Source organism: Amphiura filiformis, chromosome 17, assembly GCF_039555335.1.
Source record: "Amphiura filiformis chromosome 17, Afil_fr2py, whole genome shotgun sequence".
Classification (NCBI taxonomy): Eukaryota; Metazoa; Echinodermata; class Ophiuroidea; order Amphilepidida; family Amphiuridae; genus Amphiura; species Amphiura filiformis.
In genome coordinates this window covers 51,330,799-51,357,213 of record NC_092644.1, presented here as the reverse complement: position 1 = coordinate 51,357,213, position 26,415 = coordinate 51,330,799, and the positions used below count along the sequence as shown (strand labels likewise).

Genomic DNA, 26,415 nt, shown 5'->3' with positions numbered 1-26,415 from the left:
ATTGGGTGTTCTGGTTAAACATGATCAGTAGGAGCGCTATAGGTCTGGGAATTTCTTTGCTATATTGAAGTTCTGGCAACACTATAGCCATGCCGGTATTCCTATTAAACCCAGGGATATCGATCCACAATGCTAGTACTAGCCTTTAGATTTCACGTGTTGATTTAGAAATTTTTTCAGCCGACAGTGAAAGATGGTGAAATCAAAACGGAAATTCTGACAAAACTATGATATATAGCTCACGGTGATGTGCTTTAGAAAGTTGGGGAAAATCCTTCATTAGCGAACTATATTACTTTGAAAAGCTAAAAGGTTGATCCAAGAAAAAGCTCGCGGGCCGAGCTGAAGCCTATAAAAATCGAATATCTTACACTAAATGACTGAATTTCAGGCCTAAGTTTAACACCAGGATTAAAAAAAAAATCAGTATCAAGCATTATAGTTTTTCCAGCCATTTACTGAAAAATGAAAATTATTGCTTTTCATTTGGCTGAGAAAAAATTTTTACACTGAAAAGGTGTAACTCAAAATTTTGCTCATTTCAACACCAATTTCGATCGTTTGTATTGCCTCATTAAATGACTGAGTGAGCCTTGCAGAACAAAAGAATCGGTTGTGCAGGTAGCTGACTGTATGTATTTGCTTAGCAATTTGCAAAATTGCTAAGGTCTGTTTCTGTCAAGTTCTTTGTTTCTTTCTTTCTTTCTTTCTTTCTTTCTTTCTGTCAATCTTATAATGAGCCACCGTAGCCATATGCTTTGAGCCATGTTGACCATAGTTGGTCATTAGGACCATTGGGTGGGGGGACAAATGAAACATGATCAACTTCAGGTCAAAGGTCATCCACTTCCGGTCAATGGCCAAAAACGTGATTTCACTAAAAATGCTACTTCTTCCACAAATTATACAGCACGATGATGGCACTTGGGTACATGCATCAGCTATACCCAGTGTCTAAAAGTTATTGTCCAGAATTGGGGTCAAAGGTCATTAAGGGGATACTTCCGGTATATGACCAAATACCCTAAAATGCTGCTGCTGTCGCAAATATATATGGTACAACAATGTTACTTGGTCATCAGGACCAATAGCTGGTGGCACAAATGTCACGTGACCAACTCAAGGTCAAAGGTTATGGAAAGGTCATTATGGCCGAAAATGTTATTTCCTGTTATTTTTACTAAAACTGCTACTCCTTACACGAATTACACAGCAAGATGATGTCACTTGACACATGCATTAGCCTTAAGGTCAAAGGTCATGCGAAGGTCATTATGGCTGATGTGATTTTCTGTTCTGTTACTAAAAATGCTAAGTCATTCCACAAATTATAATATAGCATGATAACATTACACATTGTATTCATCCATTGGGGTCAAAGGTCATTGGGGTCAAAGGTCATGCAGATATTACTTCCGGTATGTAGAAAAATACCTTAGGAAGTCGCACTCTAATAGCGCATGACCAAAGTTGCACAGAAATATTTACATGAATATTGAATAATTTTTGGTTAACAAAATGATTTCACAACTATGGAAAATAATTATGTAATATAATTAATAATTATAAGGCCAAATCAAAATTAAACATGTTTCACGTACCCTCCCGCTTCCTTTTTTTTGAGGTTTCTTCAATTATATATTTATTGGGAGGGCGGGTTAGTGTAGTGGTCTTCTCACTCGCTTCTCACCACTGTGGCCCGGGTTCAATTCCCCGCGGCGCCACATGTGAGTTTGGTTGCCGATCCATGCTCGTCCTCGCAGGTTTTTCTCCGGGTGCTCCGGTTTTCCTCCTGCATCTAAAATCGGACCTCTTCCCATATCCCTGTCCCGTCATACCCGGATGGCGTCCCTTAAATTTAGTAGCCTCTGAGCACTATTGGGATTAGCCTGGCTTCGGCCGAATCTTATAAATAAATAAATTCAGTTATAACTTTTCAAAAAATATATCTAGGAAGCAGAAATATTTCTATAGCCTTGCTAATATACAAGAAACACTTTTGGAAGGTTTTATGAAAATTAGAGGGCCGGCCTATATCCTCAGAACAAAAATAAAAAGAGGCCTCCTCCTTTTCCAGGCATTATTGTGTATGCTAAAACAGCTCAAATTATGGGTATTCACACCGATTTTGCCATGAAAATATAAAATAAAAAGCCCCCTCTTCCTCCTTTTTTTTTTTTTTTTGGACTTGAAACATGTTTTTTATTTTACTTGGCCTAATTATATGATACTACAAACTTCTGTTCTAGTTATACATGTATATTCCAATGAATTACACCAAACTGCTGGACCTTTTGAACTCACATATGCTATAGGTGAGCTAACAAATTAACCTTGCTCCCATTGTCCCTATGGTCAATTTCAAATTACAGTGCATTTCAAAAAAGACCTCTCAGTAAAATCAGCATATTATACTACTGCTGGCTGTTTATATGCCTTAATACATGCATGCATGCTAAATAACTGGGCTAATTAGCCATAGGCCTAGTTAATTAGCTATTGCTAAGGTCGCGTATATGTGTATGCGCAATTAGCTCTAGTTAAAATAATTGTTTTGTAATATGCATGACTCTTCTCTTTTAAATTTGAGTGACATTGGCCCACTTATCTCCCTCTATTCATTCTCCTCTTCTATTGACTACGACCCCTCTTGACATCTACTTCCTGTCAATTAGGACAATACCCTATTGTCCTGCGGTCGTGCTTATTTACATAATGCTTTCCAGTTTCTCACTGTAGTAAACTGTGCTTCATTGAAGTAAGACATGCTTATTTTGCTCTGAGCTTATCTTGTTTGCTACTGAGTTCTATTTGAACTTGCCTTCAGTTTTTGACTTGAATTTGTTTTTAAATTACAGCATGTAGTTTTTGTTGTTTGCTTTTATATTTTGTTGTCTGTCCCTGAAGAAGAGCAGTTTATCTGCTCGAAACGTCGGTTGTTTTTTGTCCGTTTAGTGTTCGACTGCTATGTACACAGTGATTTTCATCACTTCCAGTGTACTGTTTTCCTGACACTTTTGTGGGCTCTGGAATTGGCAATTTTTGGCCATCGAACTTTGCTTATTTTGTGCCTACTCTGGATGTTTGGTTTAGCGTGTCTGTTTATATGCACAGTGATTTTCATCACATGTTCTAGTGCAGTTTTGTATTACCATTGATCCTTGTTGTTTTTGCAGGTTTCATTACTCGTTGACTGCCGATAAAACGCCCAATAAAGACTTAGTCACCGGACCGCGCCGGCCAGTTAAAGTACATGCCCTATCACACCACTCCACACCATACATAAATTCTCCCAGTCACATTTCCCAAATTTGAAATTAAAAAAGTCAAATTTTAATTTACTTCTTTTAAAGTTTGGCAGAGGCGGGGTTCGAACTCACGGCGCAACGCTTAGTACTCTATGAGCCTAGCGCCTTAGACCACTAGGCCACTTGTCTTCTTGTTATTCAGCTGAAACTTATTTAAAAATATAATCGCAACTTCAACATAGGCCTACCACGTGACAAGCAAAGGCAGAAAACGTATTATATTTTGGAATTTTATCTGCTTAAAACATTAATGTGTATTATAATAGAGCTACCATTATTTATATTGTTGAATTCTCAAGCGCATAGAGACAATTAATACGAGCGTCCTATGATACATACACAATACATAAAATCTATTTTGAACTTCGGCATTACTCGGTGACCTCCGATAAAACGCCCAATAACGCCGGTCAGTTAAAAAAAATGCTTAAGTACATGCCCTATTGAGATAAGCAATCCTTTTGTGATATGTCCATTCATTATATAATAATAGCAATCAGATTTTTGGATGGATGTTTTACACAGTGATTGGAGAAGAAGCTATGTAAATAATCAAAAGTACATGTCTACAAATTGACAAGGACAACTCCTTTTGTCAAAATTGTTTTCACCTATTGCTCAGTATGTTAATTAATCCGATTAATTACGTAATTTCGCCAGCGTATGATATATCAGTACTAAATATGTAGGCCCAAGGAGGTTAGATATAGAAAGAAGAGGAAATAGATTACGTATCGTATATTGGTCCTTTGTGCCTATTAGAGTTTCCGCCAAGGGGAGAAAGAAAAAAAGGAAGGAGGGGGGGGAAGGAGAGAGGGAGAGGAGACCGATGGAGTCACAGGGCTCTAAATTACATAGGCGTAGATCGGGGGGATAAATGCCACAATATTTTGCCAGGGGATGGTCAATATAATCACCCCCAATATTGACGCCTGTGTATTGGTTTGTGTCGAAATTAACCTCATATTTGGCCATTTTATAGCCACAGAATGCCATTTTAGCGCTTTGCGCGAATTTATTCCACTTTTGTCCCATATTTCACCAGTTTAGTTTCAATAGGCCTATGCTAAAATTTTCGCGCGCATTTGTACCATAAGGTTCACTGTACTGGGTACTTTTAAAAAATCCTAACCTAACCTAAAACATAACTTTAACCCTTAGATTGGAGCTCTACTAGAAGTAAAAATATAGATAGTGAACGAATTTAGTATTTCTATATCTATGTGAGAATGATACAATAGAGGCCCTGCATGAAATTATTGATTGGCTCCAAACAAAGGTTTTCAACCGGTGTCCTTCACCGTAGTTATGGCGGAGTGCAGTCCATTCAATCAAATGTTGTCATCAACCTATTTGATCGTAGTGCAGGATTATGTGTGTGAGACGAACTGTCACGGTAGATTGCAATCATGCTTTTGTTGAATGCATTTGAGTAGTCCGCCATATTTACGGGATGATACGTCGCATGCAAGGCCTCTATATGACATGATGAACATAGTCATTGATGCATCAGTTTTAAAATAGACTAGGCGGTTACCCATATTTGGCGGTTCTCGGCTGGGCGCGATTACCAGGCTGATGGTGACATGCCCATATGACAATTTTTACTAATTTGACCTCAGATGACCCCAGGGTGACATTGGATGACCCCAAAATGACCTAAACTTATAACTCTAAATGTTGACTGTACCTACCAAGTTTCATGCCCATATATGAGCTTTTACTAATTTGACCTCAGATGACCCGTGGTGACCTTGGATGACCCCAAAATGACCTTCAAAAAACGCTGCTTTAAATGTTGACTGTACCTACCAAGTTTCATGCCCATACGACACTTTTTAGTAATTTGACCTTAGGGGACCCTGTGGTCGGATGACTTAACGAACATAGACATCTTCTTGCCAGGACAGAACTACACCCACCCACCGAGTTTGAGCCCCGTAGGACCTAGTTTCATGCCCATATGACAGTTTTAGTCATTTGATTCTCAAATGACCCCTGGGAGGGAGCCCTGGGGTCGGACGACTTAACGAACATAAACATCTTCTTGCCAGGACAGAACTACACCCACCCACCGAGTTTGAGTCCCGTACGACCTAGTTTCATGCCCATATGACAGTTTGTAGTCATTTGACCTCAAATGACCCCTGGGAGGGGGACCCGGAGATCGGATGACTTAACGAACATAAACTTCTTCTTGCCAGGACAGAGCTACACCCACCCACCGAGTTTGAGCCCCGTACGACCTACGACGGCCTCTCATTAGCAGTCACAGACAAAACCTAAATCTACAGAATATATCCATTACTCGTCGATACTCGAAAGAGCTCAAAATAAATAACTTAGACAATTTTCTTGATGTCCTTTAACATGTTTTCATAGTTAACCATCGTTAGCCATGGATATCTATTATGAGAACTGACCGGTGACTAAGTCCGATTTATTGGGACGTTTATCGGCAGTCAACGAGTAATGAGCACTTTTGTGAGCCTTGGAACTGGTAATTTTTGGCTATCGAACTTTGCTTACTTCCTATGCCTACATTTGCTGGTTTTGCCCCCCCCCCCTGCATATTGTCTATAGTCTGTATTTTACTTGTTTCCCCACATCAAGTTGGTGTACCTTGCTCGTTTTCCTTTCTGTGCATATTAGGCCTATGTATGGCCTGCTCCTAATGATCATCTGCCTAAGCATCCATGGCAATTTGATGATGGTGACAGTGAAGTGAACTTAGAGAAGCATATCCAAAGTATTGTTGTTGTTTGCCTATGCTATGCTGCACAAATGCCCCCCTGTAATGCCCCCCCGTAATGGCGGCGATGTAAGAGGGCGCCCTTTCGAGAGTGCGCGGTCGGATTCGTCTATACAAATGAAGACGGACCATGCATATAGTCCTATTATACGCTTCTTAATATAAATTTACAGTTGTGTATACGTATTTTGCGTTTTTAGTTTCTACGAGTGGAGTAGCACACACTTTCCAATATCTTAGTTCAGATGGACTCAAAGTGGTGTTGCACACCATTTTCAGTATCTTTATCGGTTTTTAATAGTGATATTACAATTACATACCATTTTCACTTGACCTTCCTTTTTATGATATCAGATAACGACAGCATCCGTCTCTGCGCAATATCATCGTAGCAAGGAAGAAGCCGGAAGATACAACTTCGAATGCGGAATTCATTAGTAAGTTGTTTAAAAAGAACCTGAAATGTGCTAGATTTAGTTCATTCATTGTTTATCCCTATAAATCTCGGTGGTCTAACAATAGGCCTATTATGCATGCTAAGTAGGCCCTACATAAGAATGTACATGTATGTATTGTAAAGTATTTTCATTTAACGGCCTTCCAAACTTTATGTTATTGTTATGTATGGAAACCTACCACTTGCAGTGTGAAATCTTCAGTACCTGAAGTCTACACTTTATAGGAAGAAGAAGAACCGTTGATGTAGGCCTAACATTGCACTGTACCAAATATTTATATTTAAACACGATGATATAGTTCTTATTTTTTTATATATATTTTACGCGTAAACGTATCAGCGATGCATGCGATTAACACCGTATGACCATAACACGTTTATAGAGGCTTTTGTGATAAAATATAAACACTTTAACACGTTTATATCACTGATACAAACATGTTAAAGTTATATGCACTAAGACATCACTAAATCCTTCTATACATGTATATAAAACGTGTTAATCGTATGCAACGGGCAACGCCTCCTTTAAGCTCCTTTACTTTTAAAATATAGACGCATTTTACTAGTGTTTATTAATTGTTATCCGTTGATGTGTAGTAAAAGTGTAATGTCTGTGCACAATATATCTAAGTTATAGGCCAAGTAAAATAAAACAAAGACATGTGTATCGTCCCCGCCCTCACCGATTTGTTGTGGAGCTTTTAAAATATTTTTCTTGTTTTTCTTATTTGCTCCCTTTGTTTCTGAAATTATTGTGAAGCAAAAACATGTAGGCATATACAAGCTTATACAGAAGTTCTTGTTTGTCATTTATAAATACATTGCATATACATTTTCTTCAAGCTAGGGCAAGGGGCCACCCCGTTTTATGATAATGCTGACAAAGCCTTTGGAATTGCAATTTTACGCAGAAATAAATGGTTAATTTATGACAAATCAAGCTTGAGAAAGTTCGGACGATAGGCCTATATACATTTTATTTATTTTACTTGGCCTAATTGTGGAATAATTAGTCCTCTTTAAGAAATCTGATTGTATAAAGTTCATTCATGCAAATAAAACGTCTTTCAAAAGGGTTGTGCCCTATTGCCGCATCAATTAATTTTAAACCTCCGAGGTTTTCTTGGTAAGACCTGTGTTTATGCAATCAAGGTCTTAAAATGCACTTCTTGTTGTACAGATGTTTAACTTCTGTGTTGATAAAGAAAAGTACTAATTTAATTTCATCACTTTCACGATTAAAAATGTCTCACCGAAGAGAAATAAAATTTCTCAGCGACGTGCCTAAAAAATGCCACGACCCATTTATCTAGCCCCCCCCCCTTTAGATATTAACAGTGCGTCCCTTTAGCAGTTTTATACTTGAGTGGATACTATTTATGTAGTCCGGTGGCGGAGCAGTGTTCCCTTGTTGTGCTGAATGTTTACTCCCAGTATTTGCTCTTTGAAAGTACAACAGAGACCTGTTTGTCAAGTTGCAATAATAACAAAAATTAGGCCTTGGTGCATTCTTAGCTATTCTTCCATTCAACGTGGTGTTTTCTAATGCTTTCTATGTTAAAAATGAGAACATTCCAGGCATTGACTCGCGCAACCTCCCGGCGCAACCTCGATAAATGTAACGATACTTTGTACTTTTGTTTTTATGCGGGAATGAACAGAAATGCATGCCCGTAGCCAGGATTTATGGGGGTGCGACGAGCCCGGGCGACGAGCTAACCTTCCTTCTTAAAAGCGCCGATTTCAATGTTGTTACCAAAAAGTGTATCTTTTGTAAACTTTTCCTTCAAAAAAGGGCCGATTTTCAGGAAAAAAAAGTGGGAAATTTTTAGTCGGAATGGCTGCATGGGGGAGGTGAGTCGCATGTGAGCACTCTCCGCACAGCTTTATTGTTTCGAGTACAAGAAAGCTAAAGCGACATTAACGGCCACCACCGGTTTTACAAATAAATTACCCGCAGCAGGATTCCAGTATGTTACCGTAAAAAAAAATCAGGATAGTGCAGGTAATCTTCTCATCAACCGCTATATAAATTTAATATTATAATAGTAGGCCTAATGATCACGTTTTATTTTGTCATTTCTTTCAGCAAAACGAATATTGACGTTGCACAATTAGAAACGTGTATCGTCTCCTTCGCAAAGCCATGAAAACTTCACTTCGATATGCAGCCATATTTGTTGTGCTCTCTGTTGCATCGTTCCTGGTGTTTTCTATCACTTCAACTTACCACTTCCATGAACGGATACCACCCAACCCAGTTTTTAAAGCGGTAGGTCTTACTTGTAATCTCAACCATGTCAACCGGGAATCGATTCATTCCATTCGGGGTTCCGAACAAATAAACCAGAAAACCATCTTCTCATTCCGAACCGGGACACACTAAAATGTGACGTGTCATGTCAAAAGGAGACACTTTTGGGCAGGATCGTTAATGGAGATATAGCCAAAAATCTGACCGGGGTGATTTTTTCCCAATTTGGGTTTGTTGCGAATTTGTGACGTTATTAATGTTACAAATATTGTCTGATAGTTTCAGACCGGAATATAACTTGCATCTTGTATTTTTTGAGACAATTGTCAAGGTAATTCCTACTCTGAGCATTGTCAATAATATTTTTAAAAGCCGATATCTCAATTTCCAAATTTATAATACCATAACTTACGAACTCAATATCTTCGCTTAGGAATGTCCGATTGCATTGGGGAAAACGGCATTGTGGAGCAAAATATCTCTATATTTAAGATCTGTACAAACCTCAAAATTGATAACCTGCCCAAAAGTGTCTCCTTTTGACATGACACGTCACAAATGTGTGTCAGGGATGCTCGGCTACATTTACCCCAAGTTTTCAACTCCGTATTCTTCCAATGACCCTCCCTGTCCAATGACCTCCTTTTTTGGACCTCTCTTTTTATAGTTCTAACAAATTTTAGATAAGCTCTAAACATGCCAAATGGCCCACTGGTTTGTTTTTTTAATTACCAAAATTTTGACCCCCCATGTCAACATTTTTTTTGTACATTGACACTGTTATGGGCCAAAACCTGGCCTCATTGAATATACTGACCCCAATATTAGGCTTCTCATTCAATGACTCCTTTTTGGCATCAATCTCTCACCGAAAGACTCGTAATTTTGAGCCGCCGTCCGCACACCTCGTCACTTCCAAATTCGAGTCCACCCCGGCCCGGCACCCTAACTATTAGACTTATTATGCTTATGGAGCTCTGGCTTTCGCTATTTACTCCCCGTTCTCTGGAAATGCCATTAACCTTTTCGAGATATGGCGGACACAATAGGATGGTGCTGCACGAAATGGGCAAAGGCTTTTGAATTTGCCTGGTTTTAAGGGGGTACTACACCCCTGCACAATTTTGTGCCTATTTTTGCATTTTTCTCAAAAATTATAGCGCATTGGTGACAAGTAAGATATGTATATTATAGGGACAAGGACTACAACTACTGCACTGGAAATTTTATTTCAGCACAGACCACAGATGTTGAGTTACAGTCAAAAATGAGGGAAAACCAATATTTGATCAATAAATCAATAACTATTTGCCTTGAGTTGCTGAATTTTCAGTCCAGTAGTTGTAGTCCTTGCGCGCCCCTATAATATACATATCTTACTTGTCAACAATGCGCTATAATTTTTGAGAAAAATGAAAAAATAGGCACAAAATTGACCAGGGGTGTAATACCCCTTAACAGATTGAATACTGTCCTCCTACTGTGCATGTGCGCCATACTTCGAAAAGGCTAATTCTATATCAAATATTTCTATCCTCCGACAACTGAACACTTTAATATGCTTGTCACATAATTAAATGATATCTTCAATTCGAATAATTAATTTTTCCAAGTTTTAAATATTTTTGAACGCGGTGAAATATTTTGTATCATGTGAAATAATTTCTCAATACGAAATCATTCAATTTCGCTAATACCATGAATACAATGCATTAATTACTCCAACACGATCATTATTGATTTAGCCATATTGATTGAGACCTTAATTCTTCATGTTGGAGAAAGTAATTCATCGTAATGGAGAAATTATTTTACCAAAACAATAATACAGTCCTGCTATTGCTTGAAAAGCATTGTAAATTATTATTTCGATCGAGTCAATGGATATTGTCGATTGTGTGCACGAGCGCTTGGCTGAGATCCCCGCTGAGATCCAACTATAAATAAGAGCTACTGAATCGTTTCTCGTGGCGTTGAAAAGAACACTCTGGGTCTTGGAGCATGTTTATAGTGGTGTACGGTATTTATACGGTATCCTTATACGCATATGGGATTAGGATGGAATGTGACTTATCCGTTATCTCGGCTGTTTATAGTGGCAACCAATAGCGCTATTCTGAATCCGAGGTGGTTGAACTCTGCGTGTTCGAGGTCACCGCAATGCAATGTGGGAGGCAGAAATATTTTCAGGGGGCGCAACACTAAATCACTACGCATTTTATGTAAGAACGAAATTCGGCTAATATAGTCCATAGTGAGTATGAGATTGTAGCGACCATATCTACCGACATGTTCACTTTAAATCACTCAATATCAGCTCATATGAATTCGACAAGTGTCTTCAATGATAACATGCAGAAAAAACCGGACATTTTTATCTCAAAAGCAATTCTCTGTGGCGGATGAAGACAACATCCGATTTTGAAATGTGAGTGGTGAATTTAGTATATTTTTAGGCCATATTTTTGCACCGCGAAATAGCGAAAAAGTCAACGGTCATCGATATATGCCGACAAAAGTTTTGGAATCTACAGAAACAGAGCTTTAATTTGATACCAAATTTATTTTGCCAAGTATTGCAGGGACGCCAGGAATGGCGCTCGAAGTAGGCCAAAATCACACGTTATCCTATGGGACGCTTATTTAGTGTTGCGCCCCTTGTAACGGCCGTCATTATGAACGCGTTCTTTTTACATTCTTCGCGTAAAATAAGAAATGCGCGTCATGAAATGTGTTCTATTTCAATCATGATGATAAACAAGAATTACGAAAAGTCACCCTGATGAATTATAATTGGGAAAAATGATTTATTGGCCGAGCAGGCGCCTGCAAAGTCTAGAAATTGTATCCAAAAATCTTCAAAAGGCTCAAAAAATGGGTTTTAAAGTTAATAGGCATTGTTAATCTGCATGAAGCCGTTTTGCTGCATATGCAGTAGGCCTATGCAAAAAGATCATAATTGTTACTACTGAAACAGGGGGGGGGGGGGTGTTTGTACTTCACACTCATTAACAAGTGCTTTCCAAAACAAAATGGCAAGACAGATAATCTAGAAAAGAAATTAAACTTGGTTCAAAGACGTGCTTAAATTGTTGTCTGTCACTAGTTTTAGTGAGTTTTGTGCAAACTCTCGCATATTGGAGGAAAAGTCGAAATATTCGATTTTCCGCGTTTCGGCACTGATCTTTAAAACAACATATCTCTTGAACGAAATGTCGCAGAGACATGAAATTTTCGGTGTTGAGCTACAAATTTTCTCTAATTTAATTAATAAGTGACAAATGTGGATTTTGAAAACTTTTAAATCCTTATAAGGGGCGCAACACTAAATCACTACGCATTTTATGTAAGAACGAAATTCGGCTAATATAGTCCATAGTGAGTATGAGATTGTAGCGACCATATCTACCGACATGTTCACTTTAAATCACTCAATATCAGCTCATATGAATTCGACAAGTGTCTTCAATGATAACATGCAGAAAAAACCGGACATTTTTATCTCAAAAGCAATTCTCTGTGGCGGATGAAGACAACTTCCGATTTTGAAATGTGAGTGGTGAATTTAGTATATTTTTAGGCCATATTTTTGCACCGCGAAATAGCGAAAAAGTCAACGGTCATCGATATATGCCGACAAAAGTTTTGGAATCTACAGAAACAGAGCTTTAATTTGATACCAAATTTATTTTGCCAAGTATTGCAGGGACGCCAGGAATGGCGCTCGAAGTAGGCCAAAATCACACGTTATCCTATGGGACGCTTATTTAGTGTTGCGCCCCTTGTAACGGCCGTCATTATGAACGCGTTCTTTTTACATTCTTCGCGTAAAATAAGAAATGCGCGTCATGAAATGTGTTCTATTTCAATCATGATGATAAACAAGAATTACGAAAAGTCACCCTGATGAATTATAATTGGGAAAAATGATTTATTGGCCGAGCAGGCGCCTGCAAAGTCTAGAAATTGTATCCAAAAATCTTCAAAAAGGCTCAAAAATGGGTTTTAAAGTTAATAGGCATTGTTAATCTGCATGAAGCCGTTTTGCTGCATATGCAGTAGGCCTATGCAAAAAGATCATAATTGTTACTACTGAAACAGGGGGGGGGGGGTGTTTGTACTTCACACTCATTAACAAGTGCTTTCCAAAACAAAATGGCAAGACAGATAATCTAGAAAAGAAATTAAACTTGGTACAAAGACGTGCTTAAATTGTTGTCTGTCACTAGTTTTAGTGAGTTTTGTGCAAACTCTCGCATATTGGAGGAAAAGTCGAAATATTCGATTTTCCGCGTTTCGGCACTGATCTTTAAAACAACATATCTCTTGAACGAAATGTCGCAGAGACATGAAATTTTCGGTGTTGAGCTACAAATTTTCTCTAATTTAATTAATAAGTGACACGAGAGGATTTCGAAAACCTTACAATCCTTATAAGGGGTCGAAATACTAAATCACTACGCATTTTATGTAAGAACGAAATTCGGCTAATATAGTCCATAGTGAGTATGAGATTGTAGCGACCATATCTACCGACATGTTCACTTTAAATCACTCAATATCAGCTCATATGAATTCGACAAGTGTCTTCAATGATAACATGCAGAAAAAACCGGACATTTTTATCTCAAAAGCAATTCTCTGTGGCGGATGAAGACAACTTCCGATTTTGAAATGTGAGTGGTGAATTTAGTATATTTGTTAGGCCATATTTTTTGCACCGCGAAATAGCGAAAAAAGTCAACGGTCATCGATATATGCCGACAAAAGTTTTGGAATCTACAGAAACAGAGCCTTAATTTGATACCAAATTTATTTTGCCAAGTATTGCAGGGACGCAAGGAATGGCGCTCGAAGTAGGCCAAAATCACACGTTATCCTATGGGACGCTTATTTAGTGTTGCGCCCCTTCACAGTTTCAAATAGTTTGCCGGCGCAACGATACCGGCCTATTTTTTAACATTTGCTACAGTACTGCACCATATTTTTAGGTGATGTGTTATTACAGTGATAAATTTGAGCTGGGAGAGTTATACAACCCTGCTCCACTTCCTTGAATAACGGTATCGTTGATCCCTGTCTGTTTATAGTGGCCGTATACGGAATGAATATACTGCAATATCCATCGATATCGAAGGATATCAGTTCCGTATAATATGTGCGGCAAATAGCGCTATTGGTCTGTTTATAGTGGCGACCAATACCGTATAAGATGTACTTATAGGGCCTACTCTAAATACCGGATAATCTGGCTCACTATAAACACGCTCTATGTTATGTAGCTCTTCTTATTTAAATATGTTATTGAACAGAACATACTATTTTTAGTCCGTTCTGTTCAAAACATAATAACTTGCTAAAGCTGCCATTAACAATAATATAATTATTGTAAGAAGGGACCGTTCAATATTTACGCCAGGGGAGTGGAAGTTGTGACAAAAATTCGACCAATTTTCGGATTCCCCCCTTGTTTACCTTTTTACTTCATTTCAAACTTAAACATTCCCCCAGGCTCGTGGTTTAAGTAAAATATAGGCCTGGAATCGGATGTAGTAGCCGGGTAGTACCAGCCTATTTTAACAATTTTTCATTTTTATGTTCTTTTTTCTTTTGGGACCATTTCTACTTCAGGTTAGGCACTTGGTGTCCGTTAAAACGACCAACTCAGCTCAATTATCTGCATGCCCGACTACTAACTGTCACTCCAGCTCCGTTGAGTGCTCGCTCAGTTGTAAACTCAAGCCAACTCACGCTGCGACTGTAGCAAAATACTCATCATTCAAAGTTATTAACGCAAAACAGACTTACAAACGGTGCGACCAACTTGAAATCGGAATCGAAGCCCGTGATTCGATAAACCGACCCAAATCTACGGGAGGAGACTATTTCTGGGTGTGGATACACAATAACAAATTGAATGCTAGTTCGGCAGCAGATGAGATTGTAGATCACAATAATGGCAGCTACACAGCGTTGGTGACGCTCTACTGGGAAGGCGCTGTTGAAATCAACGTCACATTAGTGCATTCAAGCGAAGCGATAAACATTTTGAGACGGGTTCGCGATAATAATACAACACCGCGAAATGCATATCAAGGGACATTTCAGATTGATGGCAATCGAGTTACAAAACCATGTCACATCTCAACCAGTATGTTTATATACGACTATCCACATGATGCTAACAAGAGTCTTACATTTTGCAATTATACCGATTCTAAATTAGGATTCCCATGGTATTGCGTCAAACCAGACCATTTTCCATGCGATTCATATTACAAGCATTCCACGCAACTTGATGAGTACAAGAAAGCTAAAGCGACATTTAAATCGTTGATGACTTCGCATGAATACACCATGGTATTAGACAGGTAGGTAGCCTAACCATGATAACCGAAAGCTACGCAGTAATTCGTCATGAGTTCTGACCACTATAATTGAAGACAGAGATAAAAAGACTAGTTTGCGTCTGACGTCATTGTCAATCAAATTCCCTACGAAGGAAGGAAGGTCGATTTATCTGGTGCCGATCAGAGAAAAGGAATATCAGAAAATGGCGGGAAAATTACGTAATTTTATAAGGCAAAAGCACTTTTCTAGACATTGTTGACATGGTGCCTTCCCGAAAGGAAGTTTGCTACTACTTTTGAGATGGTTTTGTATGTTTGAAGGTGCAAAATTAACAATAAGGCGCCCGGCACAGTATGCCGCCGCGTTCAACAACTCATATCATCACGACAATATTGTAAACAAACCGTGCTCGAGTTTGATTGATAGATGACGTCAGACGCAAACTAGTCTTTTAATCTCTGTCTTCCATTATATTTGAATTTGTAGTTTTGTACAAATATGACCAGCTGAATGAAAGAGCCATATTTTCTTTTTTGTTCTCAGCCACTGAGCGACGAGAAACTGATTTTTTTTTTTTCAATGACAATATGGTAATGGGCCATTCCAGATAAAACATGCACCCTCCCCATAGAGGTCGCTTAGCTATGCATGACTGAACACATCCCACCCTGTCCAAATAAGGTTACATAATAGAATAAACACTTGTTATCTAATCCAAATGAAACTTTGACCTCATAAATATAATGACAGGGGAATATTGACCAGTTCTTGGTTTAAGTCTATAAAAATGATCCATGTGGCTTGATGGTGTGAAATGTAGACTGGTATGAAGACCTAGATATTGTGTAAATTGTGTAAATCACCCCCCCCTTCAAAAATAGAACAAAAACTAAATCAAATGTAATCATTGTCTAAACCTTAGGTCAATCCTTCATGTAATTATATTGTGTTAGCTAATCCTAGCCCTAAACATAATCCTAAACCTAATCCTAACCCTAATTTCGTGTAAAATTACATGAAGCAATATTGAACCAAACTTGGTCAAAGGAGAATTTCTATGCACCCACCCCCCCCCCCTGCCAAGATGCATCCAATTAGTGCTGATGTGTTTTACACAGAGGGCTCGGCCCAGCTAACTTTAGCAGACGACGTGAGGGCCACACCAGAGCACCACCATAAGCTTTCAGGCCAAATGTGTAACCCGCGAAATAGTCCTCTTAGAAATTGAGCTTATTTGTTCCATTTTTCAAGAAATGTGACTGAGATACATTGCTTTGATGCCATATTAAAACTGGGATGGTGTCGATGAAAGTACGTGCAGAGAAAATGATTTTAAATCTGTTCAGGGGACTACTTTAAATGCAATAGGGCAAATAGATATCCCTGAATAATTATGATGGTGGTCATGTCTTGTTTGTGTACAGTACAGAGATCGTTTGAGTTCGATATGCAATATCTCGATTGATTATTCCAATGTGCTCTTGTTTTTATTATTGTAGACTGCAAAAAGTTGACTTGTAATCATAAATCTAAGCAGGAAAAAAATCAGAAAAGACTGGATTAGGCCGATGTAGAAAGACATGTAAAATATCTGTCAGCGATATGCAAACAAGACTAGTGCGAAATTAGATTTCTCAGTGTTCAATAGTTTTTGGGGCGCCCGCTACGGCGGCGTCCCCCCATTATTTGGCTTGACTTTGCAAAAAGCTTCTAATTTCGGTCTTGCTAGATTTACTTCGTAACTGTTTTGCTTAAAAGTATGCCCAGCTTAGAAATAAAACCACAATATGCTTGGATTTTATTTTATTATTGTTTTCTGATGTGCACGGGATAAAATGTTGTGCGTATATTCTTTGTTTAAAATACAAAATTAATGGACTTATAAAAACACCAAATACACCGTGACCTTTGTATGGTCAGGTATGGTTTAAACTGCAGTTTACCGCCTCTTAGAACCCGATAGACGGTGACATTTGACCATTCTAATTATGTATGTTTTGAACATGTTTGCACATGAACTAGTTGTTTACAGTGTGAAGAATCTACAACATGGTCATCTATCAGGGCACAGTTCTTTAACCCCAATACATTTGTGCATTCATTGAATGACCTTTGAAAATGTGAGTACAAAAACTCATACTCTGCAACTTAAGGTCAAATTTTGCATTATGATTGTTTAATTGAGGTTATTGATAATATGCCACTGGAATGAGGCCATTGTGGTCCATAGTGATTGCAGTAGCAACAGGGCCGTGACCTTTGCACACCTAATCCTTCAACCAAACAAAACAACCACTGACCAATCATGAAATCACTTATTGGTTTATGCGCTTCACTGCTAACTGATTGTGACCAAAAATCTTTGTGGTGACTATCTCTGATAAAAACATTAATTAACGAATTTCAATTCTGCTCAGCAGAGAAAGGAATAAATTCGAAAGACATGATTGTGTTGAAGGTCAGAAGTGTATTTGCAACCCGAGTTGCCAACCCCGCGATATGGTAGCCCAATTAGGCGACTTTTAACTCGTGGTTCACCGTTGTTGGGCAGTTTAAAGCAATAATGTAGCAATAATTTAGGCCTACATCATTTTGTTAGTGTTTACCCAAAATGCTGAATGAAATAATATTTATTGTAATATGCCTAACTGCTGGGAAGGGTTCCTAGCAAGGTAAAGTGAAAGAAACCCCAATGGCTATTTTGTCCGTTTAAAATAGAGTTCTATGGCCGATTTAAAGTCATAATTATGACGTAATTTTGTTACTTATGAATTACTATTTTTAGCAGAATTAATAACATAAAAATGGGCTGTGCCCGTTTCATGAAGAATAACGATCGATCTTACCCTTGATTTAACAGGCCTGTCAATTTCTTGGAATTGTTTGATATGAAAGGAGGGTATGATTTTTTTGTATTAGTTGAAGTATTTCCTAGCCTCTCTTAGCCACAGGGTTGGCTACAAAAGACACAAAGTATACCTTAGGATAAACTGGCATGAGTGCGCTGACCCCAGGTTTTCAACATAGGATTGTTTGTGGACGGAGGTCGGGTGAAAAACGAAATTACGTTTACATGACTTTGTCGAAATTCGACGTGTGACAAGAATGAGTGTATAGATGACTAGGGGGGGAGCTTACTTATTTGTATCTATCCATCATATACCCTAGGTCCTGCATAACAAAATTCAACACTATTCAATATCCAAAGCAATATCCTCATTACAATAGGCCCCCAAAACAGAACTCCCACCCCACATAATCGCAAATTGACACGAAAGCTTCATTCCATGAAGCATTTCTCTCGTATTTGATCATCATATCCCGTCCAGCTCACATTGGTCGCCCATTCCTTTTTTAAAGGAATTTTTATTTGATGTACATGTATGATTCTTGCACAGCTATAATGCACATTTTGTCACGTGTGAGTATATAGTAAAACATGGAGAAAAGACCAGAGTACTAGAGCAGAGCCTCACTGACTGGCTGGCTGGCTACCAGTATACGGGCTAGACGTTCGCCTTTTGTATCTCTTTCCTTGTTGGAAAGGTATAACGTTGTGGAGATAGGAACATGTACGACCATCCGGGACCTACTCTGCCATGTTTGGCTGAGTAACGCTACGTTGAACACGGTCTTTTGTGCCTATGTAAATTATCCTCTGACAGGTATTGTGTTGAGAAATGACCTCACGACTTTCACGTGCTTAGAATTGTACCATTGACATTTATCAAATTTTGACGTTCGGACAACGATCGGATCTTTCTATATATGCAGATCATATTCGTTAGCCTGATATCTGGCCTTTAAACTTACCAATATTCTTCAGAAACTTGCTAATACATCTTTACGGCATGAAATAGACGACATTTGTGTGATATTGGCAATGTCAAATGTTACGATAATCTGGACTATTCTACTTTACGGGGGAGTCCGAAAATGAACTTTGGCAGGGGCTGAAATGCATTTTTTACTAGCGCAATCTCTGTTTGTAACTAAAGCATTTGGAGTTCCAAGACAATCCAGCGTGTATTTTTTATTCCAACGGGCGGCCGGCCAGTCGGTCATGCGTGAGTTATTCTCGTTTTATACAGGTTTTTTACGTTTCATGTTAATTTACTATTCCTAGTCCACTACTCCGTCATTTATCCACCCCACAAGTAAAATGGACATGACGACCCCGGGATGTGGCGAGGTCAGATGCGGTTACATGATGGTATAATTGAAGACCGAATTAAAAAGACTAGTTTGCGTCTGACGTCAGGGCAAAGGCGCGACGTGATTGGTTACTGACCTGCGCAGTACGGCATTTTTGGTCTGGTTGACAGGACGTCATGTCACGTCATACGCAAACTAGTCTTTTCAATTCGGTCTTCAATTATAGGGAAGATTGTTGCAAATGGAAAAAGTCACATGAAAGGTCAAATGATGCCAATGATGTAAATAACGGAAGAACCGAACAATTCCTCCAAGTAAATGCAAGCGTTTTCACGGCAAATCAACAGGGATCGTCGAATTGAAGGTAACACAAATGGGTACAATATGATGGTCAATATTGAGGTTCATTTAAATAGGTAGGGAAAGTGTGCATAAATATGAAAAATATGTGTTTTCAAATGGAATTTTACAGCTCTTGCGGTGACCCACGAACACAATGAAAAGGTCAATTTTCATCATTTATTTGTTCTGTTGCGTTCAACCATCTCCAACAATTTTTTCAATGTAAGTGCCTCTGGCCCTAGTGGAAGTAAAAACGGATACTATGGCCAGAGTTCTAGGGCTAATACGGGCTGCATGCATGGTTGCAAAATTCAGCACCCGGTGCCTGGCTGAGCTATTGTCAGTCTTGCCATGCATGCATGGTACATGAGACAGCTACGGACTGCCTTTTGAGAAGAGCGAGATCAATCGCTCTCTACTGCTCTCCTTAAATCTGATATAGGAGAGCAATTTTTAGCTCTCCTTAGTTGAAAATTCTCTCCTTACATATTTTATAGACTATTGTAAATGCTCTTATTCCATTGCTAAAACAGCTCTCCTGAATTAGCCTCCAGAAAGAGTTATTTAATGCTCTCCTGCCAATTCCAAAAGACAGTCCCAGATGTGAGCATGTGTGTGTCGGTCTCCATAGCAACACGTAACACAGCACACACTATGATCTTCAGCATGTTCAGTGTATAATAAGGGGCTGTGCAATAATTACGAGCCGGGGGGGAACATGGTCATGGGCAAGAAATCCTAAAAATTTGGCATAATAATGTGCAATTCAAGGGGAGGGGGACAGATTTTTGGCTGGCCGGGGGAGATTTTTGGCAGGCCTAGAAGGGAAGCAAGTGATTTTTGCTGGGCCGTTCAGAAATTTTACGCCCCTGGGGCTCATAATTATATTGCACAGCCCCTAAGGCCTAAGTAGAATTCTGTACTGAGAAATCCGAGTAAAAAAGTCACTGCCAAAGCATGCCCCTTGTACTACACAATATGCAATGCATACAGCCAATTGTGTTTGCCTGTATACATTCACACACTAATAGAGTGAGGGATACTTTATATTCACCTCGAAGGTCAAAGTTTCATTTTGGATTACATAACAAGTGTTTATCTTGGCTCAACCCATTGTTTGACATGGTAATTTTATTTGGACAGGGTGCATTGTGGGATGTGTTCCGTCACGCATAACCAAGCGCCCTCTATACCCTATGCAATCTTTATCTGGAATGGCCCAATACAAGGCCGGCCAATGAGTTTAATAGAAAATGAGTCCGCCTTTAGTGACCGATCAATATTTAAGCCAGTGGATATGGAGATTTTTTGGAAGGGAACACTAACCACTAGAAAATTAAATTGAAGAACACATACACACATCATTTTTGAGCGAAGTTCAAATTACCCCATTCTACACCCGCCTGGGTAAACACTGACCCTGGGGGCCCTGGGGTTTGGCATTAAAGTGTGAGTATACATTATCTTAACTAATTAGTAAGTCGCGTGGCTAAGATTAGTGAGTGGATATAAATAGAGAGGACCGCCTGGATGAATATGGGAATAGTATATTGTGGACGTGCTTTAGGACTTATAAAATGTTTAGAGTCAAAGAAAAGGACGAAGCCTTGAATCAAGGCTACTGAATCTCTGAAAAGCACAGTTTTACTCCTAGGCCCTTCGAAGGGTGCACACCACTAAATAATCGCCCCATTGAAATACGTGTAGAAACACCAGGGTTTTTTTGCTCGTTTTGATGCCTTTTCGGCGCTTTTTGAGACCCGTTTATTCAGAGGATAACGTCCAGATCCAGATCCAGGAGTAAATTCTTAATGCTTTTTATTTTATTTATTTCATTCTTATTTATTTATTTCATTCTTATTTAACCTGGGTAAACCTTTTAAAGGGCAGGTCTATTGCGAAAACAACATCATATAATTGGCAAGCTAATATTATAAGGACAATAAAAATGACTCCTTTTTTGAGAAAATAAGACGTTTAAAATTGATATTCCGCAAAAACCAACTTAAGCGGTGGGTTCCTTCGAACGAGACAGATTTGGCCTAGAAAAACAGTGACGTCATGAAATGAGATGTGCCCGCTTTGAGAAAAGGGACTATAAACGCTCTCAATGGACAGAACGTATACTGTTGTTGTTCACAGAAAAAACAACTCTAAAAAGTATTACAAATTTAATGGATTTTAAACATATGGATAAAACCAGCCGCTTCTTTTTTTATATATTAGTAAATTGTGATATTACAATTCATATGTATATCAATATCATGAGAAATATTAGGCCTAAAAAATAAATAAATAATTTGAGCTTAGAAGTCCACAAACTCATGTAGTTATTATAGTTTCAGTTGGATGAAATATTACAAAGCAAACGCATGAGAACAATAGTCTGTATATTGTTATGCAGCATTGTTATGGTAAATGATAGTACAACTCATTGTTGCTAATGTCAAACTTGTCAAAGTGATTGTTATTGTATGATGAGAGCATGGTATAGTGTCCGCTTCATTTACCTACGTCATCAGCCAAACGGGGGAGAACACGTATACGCTTCAAACGGGGAAAGAACATGTACGAGGCTGAACTTTACCCACACAGTTTCTCCTTTTTCAGGAGAAATACGCATAAAAAAATTACAACAAGTGTCAACTTGTAATGTAATAATTATTCTCTTCGAATAGAGATAAATTTGTTTTTGCAATAGACCTGACCTTTAATGCACTGGCATTGTTCTCCCAAGGTGCCCAGGTGGCACAAGGCCAACATTAAATTACACAAGATACAGCATATAAAAATACAAAAGGAACAATAATATAATAATATACATAGTAAAAAAAATAGCACACATATTTAAAAAGGTAATCGGCAAAAAGAGTGGATCAGGGTCAGGCGGGACAGCCGGAGTCGACTCCCAGCCACATGCAGGCCGCAGGACCCTAACCATGGCACTGGTAGGGCCACAGGCTAGTCAGGGAGCAGGAGACAACAACAGTAATTGATCCTCTCAAGCCCCTAACCAGTCACAGTCCCCAGCAGCATCATCATCAGTCGGCTGCGGAGCAGGCTACAAGCTTTCTCCAATGCGATCTTGGGTAAGCGAAACAATTTTGGTGGAATATAAAGCGCATATTCTTTCACAGGCTCGCCATCTTCAAGACGCAGTATATGGCCGAGAAATTTGAGTTGATGAATCTTGACTCTGGCAAACAGTGGAGTGGTGTTGGTCAGGTTGTAGATGGTTTCATTTGGAATCCGATCAACACGCTTGATGTTTAACATGACTCTGTAGCAAGATGTTGCAAATGCATTGATCTTGTTTTCCATGTCGTTGGTACTGAATTACCATGACTCGCACCCGTACAGAAAGACAGTAACACATGTTGTCTGAAACAGCTTGATTTTTGTTTTGATTGGCAGGGACGGGCTTCTCCAAAGGCGTTCCAGTTTCCAGAAAGCTGCCTAGGCTAGTGCCAGCAGCACACCATCCAAGGAGAATGGTCCAGCGATCCACCGGTCACCACCCGGCTGACCGTCCATACCCGAACACCCATGTATTGCCATGAGAAAGATACTATAAAAATTAACATTAAAATACACTGCTATATAAAACAATAGTGCACTAGTGCCGAACTATGGGCAAGTCCATTCGTGTTAGCAGAAGGTCCGTACTTCCACCCACCGGGAATGCCGGTGCCGAGTCTGGGGTCCCCGGTCGGGCAAACGCCCATGGCCCAGTAACCATCGCCCCAGGTAAGCCACATTAGAAGACTAGGCCTCCAGGGCGAAAAACGACAACGCCAAGACCATCAGCCAACCAGCCACCAAGAACCGCAAACCCCCACAACAACACCGACACCCCCAGCAGACTGTAGCAAGGGTCTTCAGTCAACACAAATGGACACACCCATAGTAAGGCCACACAAGAGGGATGCATGTTGAAGAACAGTTGCATAGTACATAATCACATAATTAATTAAGTCAGATTTTTCATTGCACCTTTAAACAGTTTTGTAGTGAGAGGAACCGGGGATTTACAAGTGATGTTGAGTTTGTTCCAGGACACTGATCCTCTGTATCTGAAAGTTCTTTTTCCTGACTCAGCCCTTGGTTTTGGAGGGACAAGGTTACCCTGCTTGCTTCCCCTTGTTTGATAGGTGGAGCAGTCATTGATTTTGTGAAATATATTGCACAGGTACACGGGGGCTTTTTTAGCAATGCATTTGTACACCATGACTTTGAGATGTCTAGCCCGTCTTGTATCTAGGTCAGTCCACCCTAGACATCCTAACATATCTTTGGTGGGGAAACGCCTGTTGACTTTTAATATGGTTTTACCAGCTCTATTTTGGAGCTTAGTCAACTTGTTGAGATGTTTTTAGCCACACACCACATCGCAGTAGTCCAGGAATGGATGAATTAATGATTGGTACATTGTGTTCAGGGTGTCCTCTTTCAAGAAAGACCTGGGTCTGTATAAAAACCCCTATTTTTCTATTCACTGAGTTTCTGACATGATTAAGATGACCTTTTCAAGAGAGAGTGGGATCCAGATAAACACCAAGGTACTTGAAGAGTTTGACCTCTTCAAGGACATAATCTTGGATTTTAACTTCAAATTTGTCAGGGTTCTTTGCACGATTGATGTTACTTCCAAAAAGCATGGCTTTTGCTTTTTTTGACCTTAAGGGTGAGTTTGTTCTTATGTAACCAATTGGTCACCTTGTACATTTCCTGAGTTAATGTTGTAGCAACCTGAGCTACACTTTGATTTTTGGTAAAATTGCTGTGTCATCAGCACAGAGACACACCTTAGCCTGGTCCCTGTTTATATGAGATGGAAGATCATTAACATAAAAGCTAAACAACAGGTGTCCCAGGATAGATCCATGAGGCACGCCAAAGAGAACAGGAAGCATATCAGATTGCTCGTCATTGATTTTACAAATTTGAAAACGATCACTCAGGTAGGATTTGAACCAGTCAAGCTCCAGACCGTTGATTCCACTCTTACTCAGCTTGTTGATAAACATTTTGTGATGGACTGTATCAAACGCTTTGCGAAGGTCTAAAAGGATTGCGCCAGTAAACATGCCTTCGTCCAAGTTTCGAAGTAAGTAGTCAGAAACATCTAACAAGCAAGTTTGAGTTGAATGCTCTATTGCTCTGGTCTGAAGCCTGACTGATCAGGTGACATAATATCATTACTTTGAAGATAACTATATATTTTTTTACTTTCTCTAGTCTTCGTGAGATAAGAGAAACGTCTACTTCGCCTACTACCAGCGTGTACGTGAAGCGAGTAGCAAACAGTAAGTATTATACTAAACTATATAGATTCTGCTTTTGTCGGTGACTTTCTCGCATTTTGTTGGAGTTAAACTAGCGGAATGCCAGCGTCTCGCGCGGTAACCCGTTTAATAGCTGAGTAAACGGAAGCAATCACTAATCAGATAACACTCAAATGCATATAGGCAAGAAACCACAACATGGCGTAAAATATGCGACCTCGTGAGCGCTTGATAATTACAAAAACGCCAAGGAAACTCTTCAAAAATAGGTGCAGTTCAAATCATCTTACTTTTGCACTGCAGTCCTTTTAAATTTTTTCTTTGAAATCTGTCGCGTAAAGCATAATTTCCGTATATTTTCATGCGTTTTCTACATAATCCTGGCAACCATTTGATGATAGTTCTTTTAATATTCATAGACCTAGGCCCATTCTATTTTTTGAAATTTTGTTTCATTGGACAGGCTTACGTCACGTATTGACATTCCGCTAGTGTAAGGGCTCTGGTAAGGGTGTTTGGATAGTATTTGTGGTGGGACATAAGAGCTCATCATTTGCCATAAAGTTTGCATTACATTGTTGGATAAGGATTTCTATATCGCGAAGAGAAGAGTGTAGTGTTATGTAAATATTCACATTGTTTATTCGCTTCCTTATTGCAGGACAGTCATCAACTCCATCAACTTGTTTAAAACACCCGCCACCACGCTGTGTTCCTGGCCTGCCTCCAAGATCCAATTCAAACGCAGCTGGGCACTATCATAAAGACGAGTGGATTTCAAACGTCTGTCAAAAGCATGACTTCACCGCTGACAACGGCGCGCCGATTACAAAGTGCCTCCAGAATACAAATCTTCACTTCTACGGCGATTCCACGGGTCGCCAATGGTTTGAATATCTGATAAACCATTTAAACAAGAACGGAACGATGGAAATGAACGTGACAAACTCTAAAATGGACCAATTTTTGGTTTAGATCAAAGGAACAATATATCTTTGTCATTTTTGTTCCATGGTTTTCCCTTTTCAACAGGAATGGAAAGTTGCCGATATTGATTATGTTGCCAATAGACTCGACAAACTAAAAGGAGGACCCGATAGCGTTATTTTTATCTCTATGTGGGCTCATTTTTGGATTTTAGATTTGCAGTTTTATCGCGACCGATTGCGATCAGTAAAAGATGCCCTCACGCGTTTACAACATAGAACTCCTGGTACACGTGTGTTGTTGAAAAGCACAAATACATACGCAGGAGTTGGGAAATTTTGGGAGCCAATATTTGGTATGCGACAGAGATGGATAGAGCTTTGCGGGAAGAAATAGTTGGATTGCCGGATGTTACTGTCATTGATGTGTGGGATATGACCATAGGGCATAGGACTGGATTAAATATACATCCCCAACAAATCGTTGTAGGTCAGGAGGTATCTATGTTCCTTTCATTCCTATGTACAGATAACAAATGACCATTTTTAGGCCCTATAAGCCCAATCGGCATTGTAACTTCC

General features: G+C 39.2%; 1 protein-coding gene across 2 annotated transcripts in view; it reads left to right on the top strand.

Moving 5' to 3' along the window:
- LOC140137938 (NXPE family member 3-like) overlaps window positions 1-26,150 on the top strand; it is a 30,943-nt gene extending 4,793 nt beyond the window's left edge. Inside the window, exons 2-6 of one of the 2 annotated variants that reach the window (XM_072159742.1) lie at window positions 6,415-6,497; window positions 8,610-8,792; window positions 14,406-15,145; window positions 24,861-24,928; window positions 25,569-26,149. In XM_072159742.1, the coding sequence (XP_072015843.1) occupies window positions 8,667-8,792; window positions 14,406-15,145; window positions 24,861-24,928; window positions 25,569-25,882 (1,248 nt within the window). In that variant the 5' untranslated portion in view covers window positions 6,415-6,497; window positions 8,610-8,666 and the 3' untranslated portion in view covers window positions 25,883-26,149. Of the gene's footprint in view, window positions 1-6,414; window positions 6,498-8,609; window positions 8,793-14,405; window positions 15,146-24,860; window positions 24,929-25,568 lie in introns of both variants that reach the window. The other variant, XR_011856929.1, reaches the window with a different exon arrangement.
- The last annotated feature ends 265 nt before the right edge of the window (window positions 26,151-26,415 follow it).